General features: G+C 44.7%; 2 protein-coding genes across 4 annotated transcripts in view; one reads left to right on the forward strand and one right to left on the reverse strand.

Annotated features, from left to right (window-relative positions):
- LOC139535568 (F-box and WD repeat domain-containing 11-B-like) overlaps window positions 1–5,879 on the forward strand; it is a 32,012-nt gene extending 26,133 nt beyond the window's left edge. For 2 of the 3 annotated variants that reach the window (XM_071335102.1, XM_071335111.1), the window contains exons 9-13: window positions 120–238; window positions 393–503; window positions 3,743–3,821; window positions 3,913–4,077; window positions 4,936–5,879. In XM_071335102.1, coding sequence (XP_071191203.1) covers window positions 120–238; window positions 393–503; window positions 3,743–3,821; window positions 3,913–4,074 — 471 coding nt within the window. In that variant the 3' untranslated portion in view covers window positions 4,075–4,077; window positions 4,936–5,879. Of the gene's footprint in view, window positions 1–119; window positions 239–392; window positions 504–3,742; window positions 3,822–3,912; window positions 4,078–4,935 lie in introns of those variants that run through there. The other variant, XM_071335120.1, reaches the window with a different exon arrangement.
- Window positions 5,880–9,344: 3,465 nt separating this feature from the next.
- Window positions 9,345–11,283, reverse strand: LOC139535584 (fibroblast growth factor 18-like). The gene is made up of 3 exons (XM_071335148.1): window positions 11,120–11,283; window positions 9,859–9,965; window positions 9,345–9,740 (listed from the first exon to the last, which is right to left on the reverse strand). The coding sequence occupies exons 1-3, from the start codon at window positions 11,229–11,231 to the stop codon at window positions 9,459–9,461; spliced, it is 501 nt and encodes a 166-aa protein (XP_071191249.1). The 5' UTR covers window positions 11,232–11,283; the 3' UTR covers window positions 9,345–9,458.
- Between the last annotated feature and the right edge of the window lie 8,974 nt (window positions 11,284–20,257).

The raw sequence follows: 20,257 nt of genomic DNA on the forward strand, positions 1-20,257 counted from the left end.
GAGGTTTCAAGAGATGTGAAGTTTGTCGACATGAAGGATTATGTAGGCCAAATGCCTGTTTGTGTTGGCCCCATGGGGTTGTGTGTGTTCACTCATGTTTTGCCTTGTCTCCCCTGCAGGTGTGGAGCACCAGCACGTGTGAGTTTGTTCGCACGCTGAACGGCCATAAGAGAGGCATTGCCTGTCTGCAGTACAGAGACCGACTAGTGGTCAGTGGCTCATCTGACAACACTATCCGGTGAGTGTGTATGTTTGTTCATGAGGGCGAAATCTGTCAGCTGTGTTGATACACTGGTCTATATTTATAGAACTGTAATCTGGAGTTGAACATAATTTGTCATGACTGTTCTCTCAAATGTTACTAAACTAACACTGATTATTTTTCTCCTCAGGTTGTGGGATATTGAGTGCGGGGCATGTTTGCGCGTATTGGAAGGCCATGAAGAGTTGGTCCGCTGCATTCGATTCGACAACAAAAGGATCGTTAGTGGAGCCTACGATGGGTGAGAGGCTTTATCCCTTTGTGACAGGCGTTAGCCTGAGCTGATGTCTCACTACTAATGGAGATCTGACCCTGAATGGGTTTATTCCCTCACTCTAATCCTGCACTTGGCCATTGTTTATCCTTGTTATTCTCTCACTGCTAATCTGACTCTTGGTCTCCCAATATCAATCCCAGTCTCGGCCAGTTAATCATAATAAATCCCTTAGGCTGTTAGTCAAACTTTTTAAAAGGACAGAGTAAGGGATAACAACTTCGTCTCAAGTCTATTGCGTACAGCTCATAAACTCAGCAAAAAAAGAAATGTCCTCTCACTGTCAACTGTGTTTATTTTCAGCAAATTTAACATGTGTAAATATTTGTATGAACATAACAAGATTCAACAACTGAGACATAAACTAAACAAGTTCCACAGACATGTGACTAACAGAAATGGAATAATGTATCCCTGAGCAAAGGGGGGTGTCAAAATCAACAGTAACGGTCACTATCTGGTGTGGCCACCAGCTGCATTAAGTACTGCAGTGCATCTCCTCCTCACGGACTGCACCAGATTTGCTAGTTCTTGCTGTGAGATGTTACCACACTCTTCCACTAAGCCACCTGCAAGTTCCCGGACATTTCTGGGGGGAAATGGCCCTAGCCCTCACCCTCCGATCCAACAGGTCCCAGATGTGCTCAATGGGATTGAGATCCGGGCTCTTCGCTGGCCATGGCAGAACACTGACATTCCTGTCTTGCAGGAAATCACGCACAGAATGAGCAGTATGGCTGGTGGAATTGTCATGCTGGAGGGTCATGTCAGGATGAACCTGCAGGAGGGGACCACATGAGGGAGGAGGATGTCTTCCCTGTAACGCACACCGTGGAGATTGCCTGCAATGACATCAATCTCAGTCGGATGATGATGTGACACACTGCCCCAGACCATGACGGCCCCTCCACCTCCACATCGATCCCGCTTCAGAGTACAGGCCTCGGTGTAACGCTCATTCCTTCAACGATAAACGCGAACCCGACCATCACCCCTGGTACGCGAACCCGACCATCACCCCTGGTGAGACAATACTGCGACTCATCAGAGAAGAGCACTTTTTGCCACTCCTGTCTGGTCCAGCAACGGTGGGTTTGTGGCCATAGGCGACTTGTTGCCGGTGATATCTGGTGAGGACCTGCCTTACAACAGGCCTACAAGCCCTCAGTCCAGCCTCTCTGACAGTGAGCACTGATCGAGGGAATGTGCGTTCCTGGTGTAACTCGGGCAGTTGTTGCCATCCTGTACCTGTCCCGCAGGTGTGATGTTCGGATGTACCGATCCTGTGCAGGTGTTGTTACACGTGGTCTGCCACTGCGAGGACGATCAGCTGTCCATCCTGTCTCCCTGTAGCGGTGTCTTAAGCATCTCACAGTGCGGACATTGCAATTTGTTGACCTGGCCAAATCTGCGTTCCTAATGCCTCCTTGCAGCATGCCTAAGGCATTTTCATGCAGATGAGCAGGAACCCTGGGCATCTTTTCTTTTGGTGTTTTTCAGAGTCAGTAGAAAGGCCTCTTTAGTGTCCTAGGTTTTCATAACTGTGACCTTAATTGCCTACCGTCTGTAAGTGGTTAGTGTGTTAACGACCGTTCCACAGGTGCAAGTTCATTTAATTGTTTATGGGTCATTGAACAAGCATGGGAAACAGTGTTAAACCCTTTACAATGGGTATCTGTGAAGTTATTTTGATTTTTACGAATTATCTTTGAAAGGCAGGGTCCTGAAAAAGGGATATTTCTTTTTTTGGTGAGTTTGTAAGCCTGCAATCTCAACCACTCAATGTTGGCCTTAGTAGGAGTGACCAGAACATTCTATGGGAGTGACCTACTGTGTAAAGTATTTGTCATGTAACTTTAGCAAATCGCACGACTGCAAGGCGTGGCTCTGTTCTTGTGGTGTGCTAGCGCACGGGGAGGGTTAGGCATTGGCTTAATCTACCACAACACCTTTATCCCATCTCCCAGCTCTCTGTATTGGCAAACGAAGGCCAAGTTTGACTCGTTGGTCCACCAGACTCTTCGCATTTGGGCAGAGGTGTCTGGGAATGAGATTATCCACTGACAAGACTTGGGAGACTGTTGTTCAAATCAAATTTTATTTGTCACATACACATGGTTAGCAGATGTTAATGTGAGTGTAGCGAAATGCTTGTGCTTCTAGTTCCGACCATGCAGTAATATCTAACAAGGAATCTAACCTAACAATTTCACAACAACTACCTTATACAAGCAACTACCTTACACAACTACCTTATACGCACAATCCCTCCACTACTGTCCCGTCGATGTGGATAGGGGGCTGCTCCCTCTGCTGTTTCCTGAAGTCCATGATCATCTCCTTTGTTTTGTTGACATTGAGTGTGAGGTTATTTTCCTGACACCACACTCCGAGGCCCCTCACCTCCTCGCTGTCGGCCGTCTCGTCTTTGTTGGTAATCAAGCCTGTCGTCTGCAAACTTGATGATTGAGTTGGAGGCGTGCATGGCCACGCAGTCATGGGTGAACAGGGAGTACAGGAGAGGGCTGAGAACGCACCCTTGTGGGGCCCCAGTGTTGAGGATCAGCGGGGTGGAGATGTTGTTACCTACCCTCACCACCTGGGGGCGGCTCGTCAGGAAGTCCAGGACCCAGTTGCACAGGGCGGGGTCGAGACCCAGGGTCTCAAGCTTAATGACGAGTTTGGATGGTACTATGGAGTTAAATGCTGAGCTGTAGTCGATGAACAGCATTCTCACATAGGTATTCCTCTTGTCCAGATAGGTTAGGGCAGTGTGATTGCGTTGTCTGTGGACCTATTGGGGCGGTAAGCAAATTGGAGTGGGTCTAGGGTGTCAGGTAGGGTGGAGGTGATATGGTCCTTGACTAGTCTCTCAAAGCACTTCATGATGACGGAAGTGAGTGCTACGCGGCGATAGTCATTTAGCTCAGTTACCTTTGCTTTCTCGGGAACAGGAACAATGGTGGCCCTCTTGAAGCATGTGGGAACAGCAGACTGGGATAAGGATTGATTGAATATGTCCGTAAACACACCAGCGAGCTGGTCTGCGCATGCTCTGGGGATGCCGTCTGGGCCGGCAGCCTTGCGAAGATTAACACGTTTAAATGTTTTACTCACGTTGGCTGCAGTGAAGGAGAGCCCGCAGGTTTTGGTAGCGGGCCGTTCAAATTATGTTAAGGTAGTATGTCTGTGTTCTTTCTTTGTAGTAAAATCAAAGTATGGGACCTGCAAGCTGCTCTGGACCCTCGTGCCCCTGCCAGCACCCTCTGTCTGCGCACACTGGTGGTGAGTCTAGCCTGGATCTAGAACATGGCAATTGTGGCAATGATTATAAGGATAGTTATTGTAGATGATACTGATGAATGTTGTTTTTCAGGAGCATTCTGGGCGTGTATTCCGACTACAGTTTGATGAGTTCCAGATCATCAGCAGTTCCCATGACGACACCATCCTCATCTGGGATTTCCTGAACGTGTCGACCAATGGACAGACTGAGGGCCGGTCGCCCTCTCGCACGTATACATACATCTCCAGATAGCAGGTATTCATGACTTGCACACATTCAGTAGAGTACACACCTGCATACACTCACTAGAACTAACACAAACTGGAGATGAAAACAAAACATTTGTGATTTTTATTTTTATTAACAAGATTTGGATCTGATTCAAAATGTGGCATTTCAATAGATGTCTAGTATGCACGCTTATGTCTTACTTTATTTGGCTGGATATGTTAAAAAATAATCAAAAATAATCTGAAATGTAATAGATTAATCTATTGGCCCTAGCAACCATCAACTAATCGATTTTTAAAAACTTGAACTCATCCCCAACACGCATGTTGTCCTACAGACATGTAAATGAAGTGACACACCAACAGGATCAATAGTGCAAATGGGGTGCACACGCAAAAAAATACAAGTTGCCTTTTCTGAGTGTCTTATTTGTTGACACTCATCAATATGCCATTGCCAGTAGCAGCAGGATGAACTGCAGATATTTCAGATGGGTGCGATGCAAGACGTAAAAAAATATCTGTGCATGATAGCTGTGGGTCCATACCAGCCTCTCAATTTGTATTATTTCCGTAAAAGCCAATTTATACTTGATCCGAAAAGGGGATCGGAGGCTTCGTATGGAGGGTGTGATGCAATTGCGGAACATGCAGAGACCAAAGCCTTTAAGTCTGCTCTATATTTCTGTTTACTTTATACGTTGATGACTCTACCTTTTTAAGGCAGCCATCCTATTTATTCTATTGATCTTCTTTGGGTAAGCTCTGCAGCTCATGTACAACTCCAAAATGTTTTGCTTGGTGGCGGGACTACTGACCTAAATCTAATACACCTACAAGAATACATGAATAGTGTGCTGAGTGTGTGCGTCTCTCTCTGCAGGGCAGGCCCGGTGGCGTGTGTGTGTGTGTCCGAGGACAGTCCTGATTGCCAAGTCAATGTGTCAGGGTCAGAGGTCAAGGAAAGGACCCACCCTCCCTTCCCCATTCCTCCATCATTCTTTTTGCACCATCTCTGTCGTCCTCCTGGTGTTCATGTGGAGGGGTCATCCATCCCCATTCGGCCATTCAGTGCTCAAACACACTTCCCCTTACCCCCCTGAAAATCACACAAACACACATACTCTCACACACAGAGCGGAGTCTATTAGGTCACACTCTAAGCCCCACCTCCCCTTACTCTGCTCCCTCAAGACAGAGGCCTGGACATGAAGGAATCTGAACTGAATAGCTGAAGGAGGGGGCTGGAGATGGCCTGTTAAAGATGCCCTGGGGTGGAAAAAAGAGGCGGTCCCGGGGCTCAACTCTTCTCATCCTGACTGAGTGACAGATACCTCAGGCCTGCCCCTTGGACCCAAGGACTGTATCAATATTGTTATTTTCTCATTTTGTTTGGTGGAAGAAAGAAAAAAGACTGGAAGAGAGAATGCTGACGTGTACATTACTTTACTGCATGGATGAATGATGGGACAACCGTGTGCTAGTGACCTTTGTTTTTCTAACTTTTACTTTTTATTTGGGACTTTTAATTTAGCTTTCTTTGTTACATTGTACTAAGAATTGTAGTTTCTCTTTCCAAACCCCTCTCAAATTAACCCTCTCATATCCCTAGTTCTCTACCTTGCGTCCCTCTTTCACTTTCTCTCCCTGTCTTGTTCTGTCCTCTTGCTGTCTGCCTGTCTAGGTTCTGAATGACCCCTAACTGAGCGGACATTAGTTGTAAACAGCATTGTCTCGTCTAAAATGGTGTTGTATATTGAAATGATTTTTTTAAAGAAAGAAAAACCATTAATACAAATAAAGTACTTGACTGTGAAGGAGTGTAAACCAGCGTGTATGAGCAGTGTTTGTTCAATATCATGTAATTATGCCATCGGTACTGTATGTACAGACCAAACCACGACTCTGACCTCATTGTTAGTCTATTTAAAAGAATCCTGATAAAGTCCTGGTCTGAGAATGACCGAAGCAGGACTTGTGTGTAGCATTTTGAGTTTAATGAGTGTGCCTCTGGAAATTGGCCAGAAACTAGTGAATTGAGGATATATTTTATTAACTCTGAATTGGTGTGTGTAGTGCAGTGTTTCCCAAACTCGGTCCTGGGGACCCAGGGGGTGCACGTTTTGGTTTTTGCCCTAGCGCTACACCTCTGATTTAAGTAAAGCTTTTAGATGAGTTGATTATTTGAATTGGCTGTGTAGTGCTAGGGCAAAAACCGAAACGTGCACCCCTTGGTATCCCCAGGACCGAGTTTGTGAAACACTGGTGTAGTGTATCGAGGGGAAAATCATTGGTTAGTCTGCAGACGGGGAATTCTGGAGCACAAAAAGGTGATCAGGAATGCACTGGAACCCACATTCCTCTACACATCCAGCCCATTCTCTGCCTTGCACACATTGAGGTGGTTCGATTAATCTCGCCCGGGCGTGTTTTCTCACATGCAAAAGTGATTGCTTTTGAGCTTTATCTGCCATTGAAAACTAGTTAAATTCAAACATAAATTTTATGGGAAATAAATGTATGTTTCTAGACGATGCACCATGCTGACCGAGTGGCACAGATTACTGTTCCATATGAGAAGGGAGCTCCTCCCACCCCACTTTCGCCCAATGACGTAACGGCCTTAGCCTGTTGCTCCGCATAATCGAATCCTCCCATTCTCTCAAGGAAATGTTCTAGTCAGTTGCATATTAGAATGCATTCAACTGAAATTGGTCTTCTGCATTTATCACGACCCCTCTGAATCAGAGAGGTGCAGTGGGCTGCCTTAATCAATGTCATCGGCGCCCAGGGAGCAGTTGTTGGGGGTAAACTGCCTTGCTCAAGGGCAGAACGTCAGAGTTTTCCACCTTGGGAATTCGAACCAGTGATCTTTCGGTTACTGGCCCCATGCTCTTAACCACTAGGCTACCTGCCACAATGAGAGGCTGTACCTCTTGCCCCTCCCTCCTCAGTACTACAGGGCAGAAATTGAAGAGAACACAAGGGGGGTGGAATAAGTAGACCAGAGCAGGCTGTTTATTGGGCAGTTTCACACTGAAAAAAAATCCTGTCTAAATGGGACGTTCCCTCTCTCGCGTGAGCATGCCAGAGATTATGGAGGAACTGTGAGCGAGGGAAAGCTCACTTACACAGACACGAACCGTGATCATTTATACAACATCTTCATTTATCCACCATATTTGCCACAGGGCACACATGCCTGTGAGAGTCCCAGCTGCAGGAAATGATCATGATTATGGATGTGGCCCTCAATGAGGCCACCATCCAGTTATGGAAGGCTGCACTGCTCACAAGTAGATACATCTATAACACACTAATATGTTAGTGTATAGGTACTCTCTGTTTAAGCTCATTTCCCATTTATCAAGACTTTAGTAGTTGTCGACTAACCTGATCACCATTGATTCTACGTATTGGCAGGTGCATCCCATCCGAGAAAGTCTCCATAGGCTCAGCTCGTTTTCCAAAGGAAGAATCAATTGACTTAATCCTGTGGTTTGGCACATATTCTGTGTTCCGTGCAGATGCTCCCAGTGACCACCAAATGGAACTTGTATACTTTTTTTTATTTGTATGGAACACAGCAGCAATGACTCCGAGCATGGTGCCAGCAATGTCTAGGTTATGAGTTGTCCACGGACCAATTTCAATTATTTTGGGGGGGAACTCAGGTCTTGGCTCCACTTACTGTTGAGAGATAGAATACACAAGGTGCAATCTAGAAATTTGGTTGTGCATCAGCAGTCACTCAATTAGCCCACGTCAGCTAAATGTTTTTAGATTGCTGGCAGCTAGACTAATTTACCAATCTAAACTAGTAAGCATGGTCGAACTACTGACCAGGGTGGGGCCTATTGATTATCAGATATAATTAAAAACTGCAAACATTTGCCTCTGCCCCATGACAAAATGAGTAGAATTGCATGAAATGAGTTATAAAATTGCCAAATGTTCTCTGCATCATGGCAAAATGTGTAGAATTGCAGCAAACTTGCTATAAACCTGCAACATTTTCTCTACTCCCCATGGCAAAATGTGTAGAATTGCAGGAAATTAATTTTAAAAACGTAAAATGTTTTCTCTGTCATGAGGTGGGCCACAAATGTCTTGCTCGCAAGCTGGGGTGTATGGATGTGGGTACGCAGATCCACAAGCCACTGCGACCCCTCATGATGAGATCTGTTTTTTTGTGGCCCCCACCCCCATCAAAGTTGACCATCCCTGACATAGACTGACCAGGTGAAAGCTTTGATCCCTTATTGATGTCACTTGTTAAATCCACTTCCATTGGTGTAGATGAAGGGGAGGAGATGGGTTTAATAAGGATTTTTAGGCCTTGAGACAATTGAGACATGGATTGTGTATGTGTGTCAAGAACTGCAACGCTGCTGGGTTTTTCACGCTCAACAGTTTCCCGTGTGTATCAAGAATGGTCCACCACCCAAATGACATCCAGCCAACTTGACACAACTGTGGGAAGCATTGGAGTCAACATGAGCCAGCATCTCTGTGGAACGTATTCGATACCTTGTGAAGTCCATGCCCTGATGAATTGAGGCTGTTCTGAGGGCAAAGGGGAGTGCAACTCAATATTAGGAAGGTGTTCCTAATGTTTTGTTCACTCAGTGTATGTATTCAATTAAGGCAATACCATTGGTATAAAATAGCTGTCATACCATCAAGTTGAATAAATAATTGTAATAACGATAACGATTGTAATAAAATCCATTATATAATTTTTCAATTTCTTGTTAAATATTTTCCAATGAGTCAAACTGAAGATATTGTACTAACTACGTTACAGCAGCTTTCTGTATTGAGTGAATAGGCAGCAACAGTAGTTCCTGAATCAAATATGAAGAGAAACATACAAGAAATGTCTTGGGGAAACCATGACTGACCCTCTGTGTTGGCTACACATTATAGTCCAGTCGTCTTTGGTGGTTCTTGTGTTTGTTACTGAAAGGTTGACCATTCATCTTTGGGATGTTCAAAACATGAATATTTGGTATGGAATGTTATGGTTTTTGTCATCATTGGGATGTTCAAGACATGAATATTTGGTATTGAACTCTGGTTCAGTTGTCTTTGGTAGCACATCTTTAACCCCTGTGGTAGCAAACAGTGAATTTAGCTATCTTCTGTAGCCTAACTAGAATGGTTGGCACTGTAAATTGTAATTCAACAGACTTTGAAACAACATTGTGTCTTTGGAATGGGGAGGAAGAAGGCAAGGCCATTTTTCCCTGGTCACTTCCACAGCACCAACCACTGACATCATGTGGTCAGATTGTTTAATTCCAAGTCTTTTGATGTACATTCTGTATACACCAATAAGCTCTTTACCTGGGCTCAGCCAAGCAAACTAACATTCTATTCACTGGGGGAAGGACAGTTGACTATCTAGGTGCTGTAGTTGCTGTTGGTCGGGTCCCTCTCACTCTCTTTTTCCTCTTGCTGACTGGTGAAGCGGAAGGGCTGCAGGTCCGGTTGCTCCCCGGGGGGCAGGCGCTTCATGAAGTGAACGTTCTGCTGGTTGGGCAGTGTCTGAGGGCCTCTCCTGGGGCGTCCCCTCTTGGTGAAGCCCACGTACCATCCCGTATAGCATGCTGACCTCAGAGCTGTGTAGTGGTTCTCCAATACCATCTCAATGAAGACACAGTCTGCACTGCGATTACTAGCCTTCTGGGAGACACACATACATGATCATGTCAATACAAGATGAAAGTGAATAACTCCAGGTTAAACTCCACATTGAAAGGAAAGTATAGCGAGTCAGAATAAAAAATTGTGTTTGTCTCACCTTCCCCACAAGCTTGCCTCGACGGTTCATGCACAGGTAGAAGTTGGTTTCTTTACCACGGATTCTCACCTGACTTCCAAAGGTATCAGCCTCCACAACAAGCTGGGCTTGGAAGGAGACAGAGGCCCAAAAAGACAGATTGTAAGAGGGCATAGAAATTGAGAATATACTGTAGGACGGGATGGGGGGATTGTTAAATGCAATTAGATCATTGATGTAGCCCAACAACATAATGCAGAGGTCAAACCCAATCAATAACATACATTTCTTCTCTATCTCCCTCTCACTACCTACCCCAAACCCCATCGATCCCCCTCCAACAAAGCAGGGTAAATGGAAAACCGATGACCTTATCAATGGCGTATAGTGGGACTGAGTCTAACACACAGAAACTGCTGCTCCATCTTTTTCCTCTTTCTATTTCTCATGTTAGGGTCTGTTAATCAAATCAAATTGTATTTGTCACATGCGCCGAATACAACAGGTATTCACCTTACAGTGAAATGCTTACTTACAAGCCCTTAACCAACAATGCAGTTTTAAGAAAATACCAACAAAAACAAAAGTAAGAGATAAGAATAACAAATAATTAAAAATAAGAGTTAAATAAAAATTGTGGGGCTATATACAGGGGGTACCGGTGTCGAGGTAATTGAGGTAATATGTACATGTAGGTAGAGTTATTAAAGTGACTATGCATAGATAATAACTGAGCAGTAGCAGCAGTAGTAGCAGCATTGAAGAGGAGGGGGGGCAATGCAAGTAGTCTGGGTAACCATTTGATTAGCTGTTCAGGAGTCTTATGGCTTGGGGGTAGAAGCTGTTTAGAAGCCTCTTGGACCTAGACTTGGCGCTCCGGTACCACTTTCCGTGCTGTCATCAGTAGCCAAAGGGCTTGTCTGTCCATTTGATAGTTTATGAATTTGAGGGCCATGTACTGTAGATATGATAACATACAGGGAATTACTGTTTGGTTCTAGCTGATTCTGATTTGTATTGGAGTGTTCTGTATATTCATGTGAATGTTAAATATGTTAATAGGAAGTACACTCCTAGGAGAAAAAAAAGGTGCTATCTAGAACCTAAAAGGGTTCTTCGGCTGTCCACATAGGAAAACCCTTAGAAGAACCCTTTTTGGTTCCAGGTAGAACCTTTTTGGGCTCCATGTAAGAACTCTTTCCACAGAGGGTTCTACATGGAACTACTCCTATGGGGACAGCCGAAGAACCCTTTTTTCTAAGCGTCTACTATTATATCTTACCATATTTATCCCCATCGTCTCCCTTGGCACTGATTCTCCTTCCCATCACCTGCACGTGTTTGCCGCTTGTCCTGCTGTACAGCTGGTACACTCTGTGCTGCCGACGGCTCATGGCGTCTCGACCTCGTGTCTGATTCTCCACGTATACGCTGAAATTAACATTGTCCACAGCTAAGACCTGTACCACCACAAAACATACAGGCATGTGGTTAGAATGAGAGACTTTATCCAGAATTGGATATAAAAAAAACTAAATGGATACAATTCTATACACACATTTACCTGCAGGGGGCTGCAGACCACTAGTAAAGCCTGGACAGATCTGAGAGAAGGGGAGAATGGATCTGCCTTGAGATTACATGTGGTATTTTTCATCCCAAAAGAATACAAAAGCAGTCTGGCTGCCATGTTCCTGCCTCTTTTCTGCCTCCACCACCAATTTTAAACCAGTCTCTATGCCTCCCCAAAAATTATTTTTTAGATCAAACCCTCACAACAAGAGACAGTGGCCATGCTGTCTCTCTCTAGGGACGGCTGCTGAGCTCAGCTCATATCTATGGTGAGCTAACAGGATATCAATATTCACTAATCCATCCAGCAATCTATCTAAGCACTTTAAGTTCTTATCCTTCTCCGGCACACACAGCACATGCATAGATACATAGATTGCATTACAATGCTGAACTCCATCTTAAAATAGAGGGGGGAGAGCAGGAGAAACGTTACCAGTAGAGTGTTGGTTCAGCTTCCCAGTACCGTCTGGCTGTGTGCTCATTAAGAGACCCCTATACCCCCTGTGCTGTCCAGATGCCTGGAACACAGCCTACAGCTGGTGCAAACTGCACACAGATGTCTGCTGCTCCACTTCTGCTCCTCATCTACTTTTGTTCTATCTCCGTGTTACCTCTAAAAACCTGACCTCTTCTCTGTTTGAGAAGTGGAGAATAAGTTTGAGAGATACATGACCAAAATGGGGTTGACAGGGACACTTTACAGAGGGAAACGGGATCGTTTTTAACAGTAAATGGAAGACTCGTTAACAAGTCTGATAGAATTGCTTTATGCTTGGTTAAAGCGGATTGGTGCCCAAATTTGGGGAAGAGGTAGTTACTGATTATCCACTTAACTAATCACAATCCTGTCAAACACCCAATCAAAGGCACTAATAAGGTACAGTCATACTGTATTCCTCTTGTTAATTCATAACCTGTTAGCAGACCTTTTGTCAGTGACAAACGGCTGGTCTTTCAGTCTGGGGAGAATAAAAAGAGGTTATGGGACATGGTTGAGTGACCAGAGGAGCAATGCTGCAGGAGCTGACATGATAGTTTTATAGGCTGTATGACCATGTGGAACAGCCTCAGAGGAATTGCACAGATAAAAAACACAAGATTCCACCACCACATGGTATTGGAAAAACAGAAGCATGCATATGCAATTTCTATACCATAGTTAGCTGTCCAGATATATATTTTTTTATTAATCAAATGTCTAAAGGAGAACGTGGACACTATCTGACGTGTCTAACACCACACCTGTTAACAGGTGCTGGAATGATAGTCAGAGCATGCATGAAGAGAAACACATGTGCACAGACACACATACACACACACCATTCATGTAACACGGGCTACTTGCACTCGTTTCACTCCAGAAAATCTTAAATTGCGCATCAAGGGTTACTGCGCATCAAGTGTTACTGCACATTTAACTTACAACACCACCAGTGTAGAGAGGAGGTAACTCATCTCTCATCCCGCGCAGTTACCCGTGCCAGGGAAAGTCGGGCACCGTCAGGATCTCTCAACTGGTACTGTCTGCAATCCGTTCGTTGGGGGAATGCAACAATTCCCGCGAGCATCAGCAGAGCACTCCGGGCACATCAGTTAGGATGCTGGCGGAGGGGAATGGGTTTTCTCTGGTATCGTATAGCCAAAATGTGAGCGAATACGCGCAGGGTATGTTCCGTTTGTCCAACACCTCATTTCGCCGAAATCATGACAGGTGTTGGGCAAGATCGCAGGTTTGCCTTTTTTTTTACTTGATCTGTTTCTAAAACTAGGTCTACAATGTTTATATAAGAAACATTTAAAATATGCTTAATTATTCCCATTGTCCATTAGTTTCCCTTGTCTTCTTTAATTTCTTCTGTAGGCTTTATTAATTTTCTTTTTCCGATAATCTATGTCAATTGATCAGTTATAGTCGTTCAGGGAAACATCCATTCCCAGTGTTACGGAAAGTCTGTATTTAGAGAGTGAGTGTGGGGCATGAGTGGAGTAGCGGCGGGGAAGGGGTAGGCGATACGCGGCTCGTATAATCCAAGTAATGATCTAGGTTGGTCCCACGGTAAACGAGACCGCTTGGCAGGGTCATAGAAATACCAAGTAGATCAAGGAGTCCACAAGCAAGGGCAATGCGACTTTCAGAGAACCCAGTGAGATAGCAGACTGTCCATTGATTGTGAGGGTGGGGTGAAAAGTGGTTTAGGCATCACACTGTGAACTGGACATCCTTTCCCCGCTAGACGTCCTTTTTCCAGTACGCTGTACTAAAATGTCTGTCAGCATAGACTGAGAAGACCAGCCCAATACAATGCAGACACCTTTACTTCAGGTGTTCTACAGGTGAAATGAGACACCTGCCTGGTGCCCTTCTAGCCTGGCTGACGCGCAGCCCACGTGACTAAACAGCGAGCTAGAGAGGCTGGTGTTAGCAAGACTAGTGCCCTTCCTCCATATAGTCTGGATGTTGTTTTGGTAGCCTACCTGACCAACCTTTCCCTCTCCTATAGACCTTAAAGATTTCCATATGTGTGTGTGAAGTGTGGTGATGACTGGAGAGTAAGCCTCCATTGCATTTGCACTACACAAACATGATGGGTACATTGAAGAACTGTTTATGGTTTGTCTTATTTCGTTTTAAGTTCCATTAAGATTATACATAATGGAAAAGGAAAGGGAATGGGAACATTGGAAATGAGGGAGGGAGGGAGGGTGGGTGTGCATAAGGTATGTAAGCAAAGAGTGGGATCCAAAATGAACATTTCTCAGGGATTTAACAACACCGCCAGATATTCATTCACCACAGAACCGCAGACATATGGTCAGCCAACCATACTAACCCCTACTACGCCCCCCCCCCTCTCTCTCTCTCTCTCTCTCTCTCTCTCTCTCTCTCTCTCTCTCTCTCTCTCTCTCTCTCTCTCTCTCTCTCTCTCTCTCTCTCTCTCTCTCACACAGACAGAGACAGACAGACAGACAGACAGACAGACAGACAGACAGACAGACAGACAGACCGACCGACCGACCGACCGACCGACCGACCGACCGACCGACCGATCGATCGATCGATCGATCGGTTTTCCCCCCTCACTTTAAGGATGACGAACTCTCTTAGCTGGCATCTGAGGTAGAGGTCAGTTCAGGGTCAATAGAGTTTATGTTACACATTTCATTCTATCCAGAGTTTTTGAGTGTAAAATGAGTGAGTATGTCATGCACTCCCAGATCCATAATATTCAAATATTCAAATGTGTCTTGTCTGTAGGTGTCATTCCAACATATCCTTGTAATATTTATATTTTTATTTATTTAACCTTTATTTAACTAGGCAAGCCAATATCCAGTGCATGGTCTCATTTGGTTAGAATCTTAGGCATATTGGGTCCATAGGAGAAGCCATCTTGTTCTGCTGCAGTAGTGTAGACTATGCAGACTGCTTTATGGCAGATTTATGCCTTACCGAGCATTTTAGTCACAAAGCGGGCGGCTCCTTGTAGTGCACTCCAACATTCGACGTACTCCCGTGCCACAAGAAAATTGTAACGTGCCTTATCATTCCTTGCGTAGCTGTGGGAGCATTGTTGTGTTGGCAATGAATCTCGCTTGGTTCCTTGATCTGATCTATAGGCTATGCATCAAAGTAGCCTAGTTTGCATTGATAAGAAAATATAACCTCAGCTACTGTTCAAACAATAAACCAAACAGCATTGTAGCCTTATTAGAATCCTCCTCAAAAAACATTTAATTTAAATTTGAGTAATAACTAGTGATTCCAGGCTATTGGTAAAACCAGCTGCGAGATACAGATACCAAAACATGATGACATTCTATTTTTAACTGATATGGGAATGAATATATTCAAGCAGCATATCAAACTGAGATAAAGTTGTAGGTTACTCTGGCAAATATACAAATATTTGCCAGGGCATAATAGGCTATCTGATTATTTCACATGGCGATATGGGAAGCTAATCAACTTCAAAATCACTTCAACTTCAAGATTGCTGTCTTGGTTTAGCTTGGCATGATAGTGGAACTGACAGTGTTTTAAATACTTTGCAGTTAAGAAACAAACATAAAATCATAATATCAGTAAAAAAAAAAATCCCAGTTTATGCTACAAAACCAACTTCATAAGAGGTTTTAAAATAGGTTCTATTTGACTCAACATTCCATGATGTACACTAAGGCATTGTTGGCAGAATAGATGGATGCATTTCAATGCATGATTAAATAATTAACCAATACATTTCTTGGTGGTCCAAAACATATTGCTCAGGTTGTAAATCACAGCTGGCCTGGTACATTGTTTGCTGCCTCCATTCAGGATGCACTGTTTCAGTTTCAGTTACTCAGTATTTTGGACGAATGTAACCAAGGCTAGAAATGTCAAATTCAATACAATCAAACTAGCAAGGGCAATGATCACAAGTCAGTCATAACGTGGCTAATATTCTAGCCTATCTCCTTTTTTTCTCTCTCTCGGAGGACCTGAGCCCTAGGACCATGCCTCAGGACTACCTGGCCTGATGACTCCTTGCTGTCCCCAGTCCACCTGGCCGTGCTGCTGCTCCAGTTTCAACTGTTTTGTCTGTGGCTATGGAACCCTGACCTGTTCACCTGACGTGCTACCTGTCCCAGACCTGCTGTTTTCAACTCTCTAGAGACAGCAGGAGTGGTAGAGATACTCTGAATGATTGGCTATGAAAAGCCAACTGACATTTTCTCCTGAGGTGCTGACCTGTTGCACCCTCGACAACCACTGTGATTATTATTATTTGACGCTGCTGGTCATCTATGAACATTTGAACATCTTGGCCATATTCTATTATAATCTCCACCCGGCACAGCCAGAAGAGGACTGGCCACCCCTCATACCCTGGTTCCTCTCTAGGTTTCTTCCTAGGTTCTGGCTTTTCTAGGGAGTTTTTCCTAGCCACCGTGCTTCTACACCTGCATTGCTTGCTGTTTGGGGTTTTAGGCTGGGTTTCTGTACAGCACTTTGTGGTATCAGCTGATGTAAGAAGGGCTTTATAAATACATTTGATTGATTGATATCTATTTATGTAGCAAGCTAATAACACAGAGCCTAACATTAGCTAGCTAGCTGCTAGGAGGACGTCATTTCATTGGAGGAGTGGGTGAGTGACTTTTTCCCCTCGTTTCGTTTTTCAGTGGCTACACAGTTGGAGATGCACGTGTCATTTGGTTAGCTAGCAAGAAATGTGAATCACTTTGCTAGCTAGCTATGCTGAATGACCGTTATCCAGTTATCATATCTCTTGCGTTTGCAAATTCATTCTGACTAGCTATCTACTCCAATTTCAAAACACTCTTGTCTTGTCTGAGTGTGGCAGAGAGCAGAATAAGGGATGAATTTACGAACGCACAAGACCCGCTGAATATGACCAGTGTCAATAAACGTAGGCAAAAAAAGTAATAGTTAGTCACAAACGCTCTAGATAACATGTAAACAGCCTAACCAACTCTGCTAGGGTGAGTAAAATGGTCAGTGAGGTATTCTCTCATTTGTGTCTGGAAGTAGCTAGCTAGCAAGCTAGCCAACTCTTGCCAGTTAGCTTGGTTGGGACAAAGGATGAGCAGCCTATTCCCCATCATTTATCAGTGAAATTTTGACGCCCAACTAGCTAAAAAGTTTGAGAGGGTTTATCTAATGTTCCTTTGTTAGATTTTAGTTCATCCTGCTATGGCGAGAATTAGTTGTTGTTCTTGATGTGTAAATAGGGAAATATAGCCTACCTTTTTATGATTGTTTACCAACTGGCAAGTGTCTTCACTGACATTTTCAACCTCTCCCTGTCTGAGTCTGTAATACCAACACGTTTCAAACAGACCACCATAGTCCTTGTGCCCAAGAACACTAACCTGCCTAAATGACTACGGACCCGTAGCACTCACATCTGTAGCCATGAAATGCTTTGAAAGGCTGGTCATGGCTCACATGAACACCATTATCCCAGAAACCCTAGACTCACTCCAATTTGCATACCGCACCAACAGATCCACAGATGATCCAATCTCTATTGCACTCCACACTGCCCTTTCACACCTGGACAAAAGGAACACCTACAGTGGGGAGAACAAGTATTTGATACACTGCCGATTTTGCAGGTTTTCCTACTTACAAAGCATGTAGAGGTCTGTCATTTTTATCATAGGTACACTTCAACTGTGAGAGACGGAATCTAAAACAAAAATCCAGAAAATCACATTGTATGATTTTTAAGTAATTAATTTGCATTATATTGCATGACATAAGTATTTGATCACCTACCAACCAGTAAGAATTCCGGCTCTCACAGACCTGTTAGTTTTTCTTTAAGAAGCCCTCCTGTTCTCCACTCATTACCTGTATTAACTGCACCTGTTTGAACTCGTTACCTGTATAAAAGACACCTGTCCACACACTCAATCAAACAGACTCCAACCTCTCCACAATGGCCAAGACCAGAGAGCTGTGTAAGGACATCAGGGATAAATTGTAGACCTGTACAAGGCTGGGATGGGCTACAGGACAATAGCCAAGCAGCTTGGTGAGAAGGCAACAACTGTTGCACAATTATTAGAAAATGGAAGAAGTTCAAGATGACGGTCAATCACCCTCGGTCTGGGGCTCCATGCAAGATCTCACCTCGTGGGGCATCAATGATCATGAGGAATGTGAGGGATCAGCCCAGAATTACACGGCAGGACCTGGTCAATGACCTGAAGAGAGCTGGGACCACAGTCTCAAAGAAAACCATTAGTAACACACTACGCCGTCATGGATTAAAATCCTGCAGCGCACGCAAGGTCCCCCTGCTCAAGCCAGCGCATGTCCAGGCCCGTCTGAAGTTTGCCAATGACCATCTGGATGATCCAGAGGAGGAATGGGAGAAGGTCATGTGGTCTGATGAGACAAAAATAGAGCTTTTTGCTCTAAACTCCACTCGCCGTGTTTGGAGGAATAGAAGGATGAGTACAACCCCAAGAACACCATCCCAACCGTGAAGCATGGAGGTGGAAACATCATTCTTTGGGGATGCTTTTCTGCAAAGGGGACAGGACGACTGCACCGTATTGAGGGGAGGATGGATGGGGCCATGTATCGCGAGATCTTGACCAACAACCTCCTTCCCTCAGTAAGAGCATTGAAGATGGGTCGTGGCTGGGTCTTCCAGCATGACAACGACCCGAAACACACAGCCAGGGCAACTAAGGAGTGGCTCCGTAAGAAGCATCTCAAGGTCCTGGAGTGGCCTAGCCAGTCTCCAGACCTGAACCCAATAGAAAATCTTTGGAGGGAGCCGAAAGTCCGTATTGCCCAGCGACAGCCCCGAAACCTGAAGGATCTGGAGAAGGTCTGTAGGGAGGAGTGGGCCAAAATCCCTGCTGCAGTGTGTGCAAACCTGGTCAAGAACTACAGGAAACGTATGATCTCTGTAATTGCAAACTAAGGTTTCTGTACCAAATATTCAGTTCTGCTTTTCTGATGTATCAAATACTTATGTCATGCAATAAAATGCAAATTAATTACTTAAAAATCATACAATGTGATTTTCTGGATTTTTGTTTTAGATTCCTTCTCTCACAGTTGAAGTGTACCTATGATAAAAAATTACAGACCTCTACATGCTTTGTAAGTAGGAAAACCTGCAAAATTGTCAGTGTATCAAATACTTGTTCTCCCCACTGTATGTGAGAATACTATTCATTGACTACAGCTCAGTTTTCAACACCATAGTGCCCTCAAAGCTCATCACTAAGCTAAGTACCCTGGGACTAAACACCTCCCTTTGCAACTGGATCCCGAACTTCCTGACAGGCCGCCCCCAGGTGGTGAGGGTAGGTAACAACACATCCGCCATGCTGATCCTCAACACGGGGGCCCCTCAGCGTTGCCTGCTCAGTCCCCTCCTGTACTCCCTGTTCTCTCATGACTGCACGGCCAGGCATGACTACAACACCATAATTAAGTTTGCTGATGACACAACAGTGGTAGGCCTGATCACCGACAATGATGAGACAGCCTATAGGGAGGAGGTCAGAGACCTGACCGTGTGGTGCAAGGACAACAACCTCTCCCTCAACGTGATCAAGACAAAGGAGATGATCATGGACTACAGGAAAAGGAGGATCGAGCAAGCCCCCATTCTCATCGATGGGGCTGGGGTGGAGCAAGTTGAGAGCTTCAAGTTCCTTGGCGTCCACATCACCAACAAACTAACATGGTCCAAGCACACGAAGACAGTTGTGAAGAGGGCACAACAAAGCCTATTCCCCCTCAGGAGACTGAAAAGATTTAGTATGGGCCCTCAGATCCTCAAACGGTTTTACAGCTGCACCATCGAGAGCATCCTGACGGGTTGCATCACTGCCTGGTATGGCGACTGCTCGGCCTCCGATCTCAAGGCACTACAGAGGGTAGTGCGTACGGCCCAGTACATCACTGGCACCAAGCTTCCTGCCATCCAGGACCTCTATACCAGGCGGTGTCAGAGGAAAGCCCTAAAAATTGTCAAAGACTCCAGCCACCCTAGTCATAGACTGTTCTCTCTGCTACCACACGGCAAGTGGCACCGGAGCGCCAAGTCTAGGTCCAAGAGGCTTCTAAACAGCTTCTACACCAAGCCTAAACAGCTAATCAAATGGCAACCCGGACTATTTGCATTGCCCCCCACCCCACCCTCTTTTACGCTGCTGCTACTCTCTGTTATTATCTATGCATAGTAATTTAATAACTCTACCTACATGTACATATTACCTCAATTACCTCGACACGGGTGCACCTGCACTTTGACTCTGTACCGGTGCCCCCTGTATATAGCCCCGCTATTGTTATTTACGGCTGCTC

This window comes from Salvelinus alpinus, chromosome 1 (genome assembly GCF_045679555.1).
Source record: "Salvelinus alpinus chromosome 1, SLU_Salpinus.1, whole genome shotgun sequence".
Taxonomy (NCBI): Eukaryota; Metazoa; Chordata; class Actinopteri; order Salmoniformes; family Salmonidae; genus Salvelinus; species Salvelinus alpinus.